Source organism: Carassius gibelio, chromosome B6, assembly GCF_023724105.1.
Source record: "Carassius gibelio isolate Cgi1373 ecotype wild population from Czech Republic chromosome B6, carGib1.2-hapl.c, whole genome shotgun sequence".
NCBI classification, from domain to species: domain Eukaryota; kingdom Metazoa; phylum Chordata; class Actinopteri; order Cypriniformes; family Cyprinidae; genus Carassius; species Carassius gibelio.
In genome coordinates this window covers 10,371,012-10,383,106 of record NC_068401.1, presented here as the reverse complement: position 1 = coordinate 10,383,106, position 12,095 = coordinate 10,371,012, and the positions used below count along the sequence as shown (strand labels likewise).

At 37.7% G+C, this 12,095-nt stretch overlaps 1 protein-coding gene across 4 annotated transcripts in view; it reads left to right on the top strand.

Moving 5' to 3' along the window:
• LOC127959336 (sodium/hydrogen exchanger 7) overlaps positions 1–12,095 on the top strand; it is a 47,119-nt gene that overhangs the window by 18,720 nt on the left and 16,304 nt on the right. For all 4 annotated transcript variants that reach the window (XM_052558438.1, XM_052558439.1, XM_052558440.1 and 1 more), the window contains exons 5-12: positions 5–117; positions 291–396; positions 778–919; positions 1,288–1,393; positions 1,884–1,972; positions 2,560–2,673; positions 3,564–3,675; positions 4,102–4,255. In XM_052558438.1, the coding sequence (XP_052414398.1) occupies positions 5–117; positions 291–396; positions 778–919; positions 1,288–1,393; positions 1,884–1,972; positions 2,560–2,673; positions 3,564–3,675; positions 4,102–4,255 (936 nt within the window). The remainder of the gene's footprint in view (positions 1–4; positions 118–290; positions 397–777; positions 920–1,287; positions 1,394–1,883; positions 1,973–2,559; positions 2,674–3,563; positions 3,676–4,101; positions 4,256–12,095) is intronic.

Below are 12,095 nucleotides of genomic sequence, written 5' to 3'. Positions count from 1 at the left end.
TAAGAAACCTCATGTATGGCGTGGTGAAACTGATGCAGGTTTTGGGTCAACTCACTGAGAAGTTCTACTACACAGACTGCCTCTTCTTTGGTGCCCTGATATCTGCCACAGATCCAGGTATTTTATCTCTCTCTTCCTCCATTTTTGTCTTTGTTCTCTTTTCAGGTCAAATAAACTTGCTGTTAAATGCCGAAACCTTAGCATCTTCAATATGAACTGACTAGTATTGTGCATTAGCATTCAGGATTTCACTACGTTATGTTGCTGATTTATATGTGTGTGATTTTTAGTCACAGTGCTTGCGATCTTTAATGAGCTTCATGCTGATGGGGATCTCTATGCACTGCTGTTTGGAGAGAGTGTCATGAACGATGCAGTCGCCATAGTCCTTTCATCGTAAGTCCCAATTTTAAACAGTATCACTTTCTTGTTCCCTAAAATCACATGTTTTATCTGCGGCAGTTGGTGTGGGATTTCCCAGTAAGCCAGCACAAGAGCTGAGGACATTTTCACTGTAAGGCTGAAAAGGGAAAATAAAAGATGCTGTAACTCCAGTTGTGTTTCAGGATGGCACTCTTACTCCCTCTTTTGGACACAATGAGCTAAAGCTGATTGTTTCTGAATTTCTTTTTCGGGACCACTTACACAATTTGGCAAAAAAAAAAAAAAAAAAGCATGCATATAAAAAATTCTTTTTTAATAAAATGTGCATTTTCAGGCAATCTGTGTATAGCATGTTCATTTAATGATTTGGATTGTTTTGTCTTTGGTATGCAGGTCAATTGTGGCATATCAGCCTTCAGGAGCCAACACACACACATTTGATGCTTCTGCCTTCTTCAAATCGGTGGGCATCTTCTTGGGCATCTTCAGTGGCTCTTTCGCTATGGGTGCCGTCACTGGAGTAGTCACTGCCCTCATATCCTTTTCCATGCTGTCATTAAATCAGGCTAAATGAATGTAGGTTTTTACAAATAAGTTGTGTTGACGCCCTTTGGCTTCGTTGTGATGTTGATGCTTTTACCTAATTGTAAAATTTGTAACACTGTAGAATTATCCTCTAATCAGTGACTGATTTCTGTCAAGAGTACCTAGTTAATACAGTTTGTACATACATTGTTTGTACATTCATTCAAAATTCAGTAAGAATAAAAATAGTTTTTTTTAATCAAAAGTCACAGTTAAACGTACAAAAATCTAATTCATGTGGAATCATGTGACGCCCAATACACTTAACTGTCTGATTATTTAATCAGATATGTGGTTTAAATTCTTAACTTTATCCACGTGACAAAATTCACCAAGCTGCACTGTTTCCCTCTGCTGGAGACTGCTCTGTTCTTCCTCATGTCTTGGAGTACTTTTCTACTGGCTGAAGCTTGTGGATTCACAGGTGGGTGTTTTGTGTGGGCTGGTAATGAAAGCATAGTGGATAATCTGCTGGGAAAAGCAGAGGTCAAACTATAATATAATAAGTATAATATGAAGTTGCAGCTGCAGCTGCTTCCCCTCTAGGAACAGCACAACATTTCCTGCTATAGTTAAATATCATCTGCAATAATACCATCATTTCCATGTGTTTAGAAAATCATCTGTTCAGGTTTAATGTGCTTTATTAGCATGACAAAAACTTCAGTCATGTTCATGCGAAATACTTTGCATACAATTATGCAAATAAAATTCAAAAACGTAAAAGTTCCTCTGTATTGCTGTTCCTGGGCAGGCCGTGTTGCTGGATGATAACATCTTTGATATGTAAATGTGTTCATTCATTTGCACTTATCCTCTGGTTGTTTCATTAGTCACCTGTACTGAAATTGCATCCCATCCCCCACTTGAAAGAAAAAAGGCACACGTGATGCTGATATCCTTTACTATTTTAGGTGTTGTCGCTGTGCTGTTTTGTGGAATCACACAGGCCCATTATACCTACAACAATCTCTCTGAGGAATCCACCAAACGCACTAAACAGGTAAAATATTTGAACTTTTTTTCTTTTCTTTTTTTTTTTTTTTAAGTAAAACGCTTTCAGGGCAGCTGAACTGTGTCGAAGCTGAAAAAGTAAAGTATGTAGTAGAAAGTAACAAGGGGGGATGGGAGACCTGCATATTCTTCTTCAGAAGATGCTTTGATGCAGGGGGGACACAAGTCGAGGGATAGTGCTTAGTGGATTCCCAGCACCCCTGTGGTTTCGTCAGAGCAGTGCAATGTGTGATGAAGTCAAGTGGGGTGCATACAGTAATTATGACACCCCTGTGGCACTGGATTTGTCTCCAGGGGGTCGGTCTCACTATTATCAAAGCTCCTGTGTATAGAGAGAAGGGTTAGAAGTTATATAGTCACAGGAATTGAAGATATTGGTCTCAGCTTTAGATCTAACACGCATTACAAAAGTCAATGTACAGTATACAGAAGTGGAGCACAGATTTCTAGTACTTAGGATTTTTGAAAACGTGTCATTTTGCTTTTGTAAATGTTGTTTCAGCTGTTTTGTTGACCAAATGTGCTGATGTCAGATGCATACAGCTTCACGTGTGACATGTTTCTTTGCTGTTGCAGTTGTTTGAGGTGCTGCACTTCCTAGCAGAGAACTTCATCTTCTCATACATGGGCCTGGCGCTCTTCACCTTTCAGAATCACGTCTTCAGTCCCATTTTCATACTTGGAGCCTTTGTATCCTTGTCTTTCAGCTGAAATGAAAGTTTCACTTAGCAGCTTGTACACGAGGAGCTGGTAATGTGCATTAACCCCTAGCATACACCCGCGGTGAGATAGTAAGAGCTTGATAGCATTTTAGAGATGAACTTGCGGGCCAAATCTTTTTAAATGCTCAAAAACATCTGGAAAAGTTTATGGCTGTTTTTTTTATTTATTTATCATCTTGATAAAAATAAAAAAAAGACCACTAGGAGGCGTTATGTATAGGTTTTGAAGGAATTTTAAGTTAGTATTCTGTTGTATTATCATTACATGTGTTATAGTAGCTGAATCTGTGTTATGAACTTTGTTTTCGAAACTTTTAACCATCATTTTTAAGCAGCATAATTTACAATAACGTTTAAACATTGGAAGTCAATACAATTTTTTTAAATGTTTTTGACAGTCTCTTATGCTCAACGAGGCTGCTTTTATCTGATGAAAAACACAGTATAAACATTAATATTTTGAAATATTATAACAATTTATAAGAAAAGTTTATTTTTATTTTAATATATTTTCAAATGTATTCATATGCTGACTATTACTCCAGTCTTCAGTGTCAGATGATCTTCAAGAAATCATAGAAGCTCAAGAAACTCTCCCTATCATTATCACTGTTGAAAACGGCTTTGCTGCTTAGTGTTTTTGAGGAAAGTATTTTTTTCTCAGGATTCATTGAATTGTAAGTTCAAAAGAATAGTGTTTAGGTGAAATTTAAAACTTTAGTAACAATGTGAAAGTCTTTACTATCACTTGATTAAAATGTTAATGCAAACAGTTTTGGACAGTAGTTCAGGTCTACATTTCTATTAACTTAATATGCCATATGTGAGAACCATTTTCTTTAACATTTTGACTATTAGATAGCCATCTTTATCGGCCGGGCCTTGAACATCTATCCTTTGTCGTTCCTGATTAACCTGGGCCGAAGACACAAAATCAGGGGAAACTTTCAGCACATGATGATGTTTGCAGGTTACTTCCTCTTCTCTGATGCTTGCATGACATAAAAAAATACAGAACCATTTAATAAATACAGTGAAGTGGAATATAAATCAGTGAAATCAGTTTTGAAGCGTCCTTTAGTGTCAGACTCTTTGATTTGAACTCTCTGTAGATTTCAGCAGCCGGTTGAAGCTTCTCGAGATCTAAATTAAGAGTGAAATGAGGCATCAGAATCAGAACGTCTCTAATAACAGCTCTTGATGTGGAGCAGCTCCCTCCAGACCAGCAACAGCACCCAGCTAAAAGGGCAGCAAAGTGCAGAGCCCCTAAAACACAGCTGATCGAGTGTGATGGCTGTTTGCCTGCTTAAGTGCACTTCCATTCTATTTGTAGCAGGGCTGTCATTCTTATTAAAATCTATTGTGACTGCTGTGTGTGTGTGTTTGTGCTCTGCAGGGCTGCGAGGGGCAATGGCATTCGCTCTGGCTATCCGTGACACGGCCACATACGCGCGACAGATGATGTTCACAACGACCCTGCTCATTGTGTTCTTCACAGTTTGGGTGTTTGGAGGAGGCACCACGCCAATGCTGTCCTGGCTACATATCAGGTCAGAGTTCAAGAGGCTTGATCGGTGTCCCATCCGACCCGTTTTTAAGAGTGAGAGGGATTTTGGAAAATGTTTCATTCACAAGAAGTTAAGGGTCAGATTTAGGGTCAGATTTACAAACAGCTTGAATATGCATTTGTAGGAGTTTCCTTTTCCTGATGCAAAATTTATAGGAGGAAAGTATTCAAATGAATAACGCAACACGATTTACTAAATTTGCGCTTGCCAAATTACTGGTATTTGCGGCATTATTTAATGCCCCAAAAAAGCATGCTTTAAAGCCGTCAGTAATTTGCGCAGCTCTTGGTAGATTGAGCTGGTCATCATGGAAATGATCTGGCTGCGTCTGTGTTCTTTAATGTGCGTTTTAATGTTGGTAAATCACACGCGTAATTTTCCACATCACATCAGCGCTTTTATGGAAATGCACTCTAACGTTAATTTGCCCTGTTTAGTAAATCTGGCCCTTTGTGTTTGCATACAGGATGGTAAAGCCTACACTGTCCTTACAGAAAAAAAATAATGTCAACTGTGGTTGGCAGAATAATCTGTACATTTTAGTTTAAAACTGTAATTTACGAAGAAAATTACATTTTAGACCAGTAAATCAAGCAGTCATTTTCTGCTAAATTAAGCCACACTGCTAGTAACATCTGAATTGTGCTTTAAACATATACTGACAAAGTAAATGATGAAATTGAGTTAATCCTAAATAGCTTTTCCTCCAGTAAATGCTAATGTAGAAGACGCACACAGTGTCACAAACACAAAACACCATCATGGTAAAATGCACGATTAGATCTAATACACTTTCTCAACATATGAAGTAAGGGAACTACCTTTTAACCAGTTAATAGGGTTTTATGTGAAGCATGTTTGAATGTTGGATGGACTCAGTCAACTTCGAGAGAAGACTTCCACAGTCTGTCCAGCAGGTGGCAGAAAAGCACGTTATTCATTTTATTAATCAAACCGATTTTGACAAGTAAGGTTGCATTTGATTTCCCTAAGTAATATCGCTTATATCCCTCTTGTGGCATCATAGAGGGTTTTATAGGCATTTTAGATGGTGGCTGTATTCACACGTTGTTTGTTTGTCAACTCTGCACTCTTCCCTTTTGGTTTGTTCTGAGGTGAAATGTTCTCAGAAAACGAACCACTCAAAAGCAGATGGGAAAGGAACTGGGGTTGTTTATGTGGCTAAGAGCCAGTGTTTGTCTGGCCGTCCTCAGCAGGGGCTGGCTGATACGGCACCATTAATAAGTGCTGCTAGTTTGTCAGAATAAAGAGGATTATTGAGGAGCAATGCTGATGGCAGCTGCTGTAGAATGAGATTGAGAAGGTCAGGTTATTATCTGCAAAACTGCTGTGCACTCAATGAGTCGCAGATATGCGTAGGGTAACCACAACGGGGCGAATAAAACAAGGACAAGAATCTGAGCAGCGTTAACAACAGTATTTCTGTAAATGAGTTGCTTTTGTCCGATAATGCCAACAAATCAGGGCGATATGGGTTTTAAAAAAAAAAAATTCAAACACCAACTAAATGGCTTTGAGAGCTAATGACTGGCTTTATGTCGGCTGACTGGAATTAAGACCGGATAGGAGTAAGAATAGATTGCGTTCATAACACTAATTGTCTCGAGTCTCCTGCTGCTACGTAACACTCTTAATGGAGGCTTTTTTATGCATCATGTTCATAATGTACTAACATTTGCAGAGTTTTGCATGTGCACTGAATGCCGAGCAGCCATAAAGATAACCGGTCAAATGCATGAGGAATTTCTTTAAATAGATAGTTCTGCCTAATATTTAAATTCTGTCATATACACACCTTCATGTTACCAGAACATGATTCAATGGTTGTTGTTGTTTTTTTTGCATTGCAACCAGTGTTGTTATCGTTAACTAAAACTATAAATAATCATTTTTAATAAAAACTGTAATAAAATGTAAATATTGGATGCCATGGCAATTAACCGAAATAAGTAAAATATTGTTATTACTAAAACTAAAATAATTATTTTTTTTAAATATAAATATATGTATAAATATAAAACTTAAAATTAAAATGAAAGCTTAAAATATAAAATTGAAAGCATTTTTAAATATTAATAAATACTGTAAAATAACAACAATAGGGGATACTTTACCTAAAGTACATGGCAATAATTGCCAAAAATGAGAAAAGTAGACCATATACTCCATATCTATATATATATATATTTTTTTTTTTTTTTGCCACATCAGAATGACTAGGTTTGTGTGGCATACCAGTAAACCAATATTTAAAAAAGCACAATATCAGCATTTTAGTGTGTGTTGCTTTTCACATCACAGTTGAACAATAAGCAAAGTTATAATGTAGCATCAAAAAAGAAAAGGTAACTATCAGAGCTGTGCATTACTGCCCTTGAAAAAACTTTTCATGTAAATTGCAATAAGACTTCACTGATGTTATGTGAATGGGTAAAAAATTCCACATACTAACAGTGATATGTATACCACAGCATGGAAATGCACATGGACCATATGCAAAGCTGAGATTTAAGAGTTTCTGCAGTGAAACAATGTAATGGATGCTAATATTGATTTCTTTCAGAAGGGCCTTTAATTTCCCTCTGTATGCAGTGAGGGCGGTTGCTCTACAGCACTATAGTTGAATTAATTGTTAATTAGCACAGGTTTTCACTTAGTATTAGAGCATAGCAATTTTAGTTTCATGAATTTTGCATGTAGGACAATAATAAGACAATTAAACAGCCGGATTAAAGAGACATTTTGAGTTTCTCTTATTTTAAATTCTGCACAGCAAGACTAACAATCCTTTGGTCACAGGGTGCATTAGTGTATTAACAGTAGTGATTTTTCTGCCAGCTGTGCTTCCTGAGCATTTAGGGATTCCACCGCTGGCCTTTTGTTGTTCTACTTTTCAGTTAAATTTGATCGAGGTTATTCTCTCTTATTCTCTCAACCCTCAAAGGGTTTCCATTTCCAGAAATGCACTACAGTTGACCCCTAGACTGGCTCACGCTTCATTTTTCCATGTTGAGTGAGGGCTGCTCTCCAATACTCACACGTACACACTATTCTTAACTTGACTGTGGTTGTCTCCTGCTTTGGGCAACTGCAGACTAATCAATGTGCAATTAAAATAAGCAATCAGATAACTTGTTGAAAACAAAATGAGCAAAGCTACAGTACTTAAGTGTGGATGAAAGAATAGGCTCACGTTTAGCTCAAAGACACAGATGGGGTGCCACTGCTTTTATTCAAGAAGACCAGGTCCCCTGAGATTACAGAGAGGCTTTTGCATAGCTCCCTTTTGAAACTGGAATCGATGGTGTACTTTAGGCATTTGTCAATGTAGTGTCTGAGTGCTGCAAAAAATAAAACGCATCAGAATGCAAAGCATGGCTACTTTCAGATCCACATTTAATGATGTTTTTCATAAAAGTATTCATTTGACCCTTGCATTACTTTACTATTGATTTTATTTTAATATTTCAATTTATATTATATTATTTTATTTTAATTTATATTATTACAATTTTATATTTAATGTTATTCTCATTTTAACAAACTGCTGTATGAAAACGTAAAAAAGCTTATGTAGAGTTTGGAAATGGCCTGACAGTGGTTGGAGGCTGTCTGTTGCTCAAGACCTAAGCCAGACGATTCTCTTCAGCACTGGTTTAGCTTATTTCCTCTGTGCTGGCCAGTTCTGCCTTTTCTAGAAAAGTCCCGGGAGGTTCTGCTTGCTCTCTAAACATTGAGCTCAGTACACACAGAGAGCCAATTCAGAGCTGGAATGTGAAGGCCCAAACATACTTCATGAATCAGAAAGGAAATGGGAATGTTTTACAGAAAGAGTTTAAATGTCGTTTGACCTACATAACTTGACTTCTGTCTCTGTTCGACAAATGCCTATGAGGAGCATTTAACCATTATATCACTCTTTTGTAAATTAATTCCTTCATGCGTACCGAGAAACACAAAGACCAATACATAGACACAAAGGCCAATCTTTGCATTCAGAGAGTCTTTTCTCAGTTGAAGCTATTAGGATGTTTGATGTTTTCAGGGCTGGTCTCAAGAGTTCTGTGTTGTGGTCAGGCTCGGAGTGACGTCTGCTGCAGAGACTGTGGAAGTACATCAGGTGATGATGGACTTTGAACACTTGTACAGGTGGTGGTGACCTTTTGACTTCACCTGGTAAATGCACATTAGAAGCAGTCGTTTGCGTTGGAGTTTGACACTGTGATGTCTGGGCTTCTGCTTTAATTAAGCACATATTCCTATTGTACACCTATTTCTACAGTAGTATTCCTGCAAATCTTTTTTGCTTTTGTTCCTATCCTGTAGAGAAATGAAAATTCCTGTCTCCAATCAACTATTTTGGACACTGGGCTGAAAATATCTATGCAAATATCTATAGAAATTCTTATTAGAATCTTTTTTTTTATTTGGTTACAGATGGCACAAATGTATATTTTCTATTTGTAGCTTTTGTTTGTTTTCTTCACAAGAGTCTCTCCACAAACAAAGGGTTTATACACTAGTACTGTTAATTTTTTTTTTTAGGCCGGAAAACAAAAATGGTGACTGGAATTTCAATGCAAACATTCTAGTCTAGTCTAATCTAATATATTTTCTGCTTTATTATTTTAAGTTAACTTCCTTTGCACACTCAAATATTTGTTCTTAGTGGTTAGTCTCCATGACGTGCCAGTCCATTTCTTCCAGGGCTGTATTTAAAACTGGTGGGAGTCACTTTGAAGAATGTGTGTGTGCTGTCACTCCTGTTCTCACATTGGGGTGCTAAAGGAAATCTGGACACAAAGCTCACTGGAAAAGACTCGACATCCTCCTGGCTTAAGCCTGCAGCGGAGTAATACCAAGGCATCAAAAGAAAGATTAGTCTTTCGAAATGAATAAGCTTCTTCTTAAACCTGCATTCAAAACAATCTGCCGTCCTTGGCTTGCTTGGCTCTAGTACATTAGCAAACGCACACACAGGCTGACAGTGAGGACTGCTTTGTCCTGGAACTGGCTCCTCTGACCTCCGTGTGGCCATTAAATGAAGCCCAACCTCCAGCTGCAGTAGCCAGTATTACTTAACTTCAAGATATTGTTCAATTTCCTTGTATTACATTTCCTGTTTTGTTGTCTCTTGCTGTTCTTTCTCTGAGACCCTCCATTTTTCAACTCGCAAGTCTTTAGCACAAATAAATAAATAAATAAATACAGATTTTTAGCTACAAACATTCCTTCAACAAAGTTCAAGCTCCGTAATTCGCCACTGTTTCCAGTGTAAATTAAATTGAAAATCTTTCCCTGATCTGTAACCCAGAGCTGTAAGTCCTGTTTGGGCAACTTGGGCACCCTTTCTATAAACCACTAGGGAGGAAACTCTTTTTTGTTTAACAGACAGTTCTCCTCTAGACGTGATAGAAACAACAGCAGATTGTAAAGACACCCAGTCTGGCACCTAGAAATTAAACCCTGGTATTGGCAGAAGTATGTTAACTGTTTTTTATGTTAACCCACGTTTTGGGAGACAAATATTCCTTGCTGACTCTAAAAAGATAAGATGTTCAGTAAAGTTTTAATTGCTTGTCATTGCAAAGACAGATAATAAGTCAGCTCTTTCTGTTTTCACTGGCACTTGTCCACATGGGCTGCACTAGAGGCTCAGAACGCCTGAGCATCTGCTAACCCTCAAGCTCTGTCTGACTTCACAATGAAGTCTCTGTTGATCCTTGTGGTTCAAAAGCCAGCGGCCGCGTCATATCCACTGTTCTAATTGAGAGGGAGAATGAAAGACGAGCCAAAGGATCAAAGATTAGTAAATGTACTTAAAGGCCAGAGTGAAAGTTCACTAGTGTATCACTTATCTCAGCAAAGTCTCACCCTCTGAGCTCTAAAGGTCTGCTGGGTTCTCCTCGTATTTCAGCCAGTCAAGCGAATGGGAGAACATGTCTGGCTCTCAACACAAGTTTGTTCCGCTTTACATTTGTTTATTCTGGCCAAGGACCGTTCACTTACATAGGAAAAGGCAGTTTTGGCGTAAAGCAAACAGGGATGATCTGATATTAAAGGGATAGTTTACTAAAAAATTTAATTCTATCAATAATTATTCACCCTCATGTAATTTCAAACCCTAAGACCTTTGTTCATCTTCGGAACACAAATTAAAGGGATACTCCACCCCAAAATGAAAATTTTGTCATTAATGTCATTCCAAACCTGTAAAAGCTTGGTTCGTCTTCGGGAACACATTTTAAGATATTTTGGATGAAAATCGGGAGTCTTGTGTCTGTCCCATTAACTGCCAAGTAAATTACACTGCCAAGATCCAGAAAAGTATGAAAAGCATCATAATGTTATGAGTTGACGAGAATACTTTTCGTACGCAAAGAAGACAAAAATAACGACTTTATTCAACAATACGTCTCCTCTGTATCTCTCTGCATCACCGTAGTGCCATTCTGGAGAACAATTACACTGAACGCAAGCAGTGTATGCTCTTCTGTGTCAGCTGCGACACAAGTATACGTTTTCTATGTGTATTTTCGCTTTAATTTGAATGAAAAAGTGCAGCGTGGCTGAAACAAAGGAGCATAGTTACTTGCATTCATGAGATGCTCTCCAAAATGGTGCAAAGGTGATGTGGAGAGACACAGAGGAGACTAGTTGTTGAATAAAGTCATTATTTTTGTTTTCTTTGTGTAAAAAATAATAATTTTGGGGTGGGGTATCCCTTTAAGATATTTTTGATGAAATATGAGAGCTTTCTTACCTGACATTGACAGCAATGCAACTGACACGATCAAGACCCAGAAAGGTTGTAAGGACATCATTAAAATAATCCATGTGACATCAGTGGTTCAACTGTAATGTTATGAAGCTACGAGAATACTTATTGTGTGCAAAGAAAACAAAATTTATTACTTTGCATGGATTTATACATGTTTTCAATTTATATTTAGTTTTAGTAATTTTGTGTTTTTATTAGTTTTAAAATATATTTCAGCTTTAACTTAGTTTATTTCAGTTTTAGTAAATTTAATACTTAAATGTTTTTTTAATCTGATATTGATATTTTATTTGACCTTAAAAATAACACCAAATAACACCAAAATGGTCATTTATACTACATTCGACTTAAATGTTTAAAGGGGGGGTAAAATGCTATTTCATGCATACTGAGTTTTTTTACACTGTTAAAGAGTTGGATTCCCATTCTAAACATGGACAAAGTTTCAAAAATTAAGTTGTACGTTTGAAGGAGTATTTTTGTTCCCAAAATACTCCTTCCGGTTTGTCACAAGTTTCGGAAAGTTTTTTTCGAGTATGGCTCTGTGTGACGTTAGATGGAGCGGAATTTCCTTATATGGGTCCTAAGGGCACTTCTGCCGGAAGAGCGCGCGCTCCCGTATAGCAGAGCACTGAGAGGCTGAGCACAGACATTCACTGATCAGAGCGATTCACTGATCAGAGCGATTCACTGATCAGAGCGAGAGCGTCGCGAAAAGTCACAAAAGAAGTGTGTTTTTGGTTGCCAGGGCAAGACAACCCTGCACAGATTACCAAAATAAAAAACAGCATTAAGGGACCAGTGGATGGAGTTTATTTTTACAGAGCATCAACGGAGTTGTGCAAGTGTTTTTGTTTGTTCCCTGCATTTCGAAGATGCTTGTTTTACAAACAAGGCCCAGTTTGACGACGGATTTGCGTATCGTTTATTTCTTAAGGATGATGCAATCCCAATGGAAATAGGGTCACGATCGTGTGTTGGAACCGCAGGCAGTGAGTAAAACTGCTTCAAATATCTCTG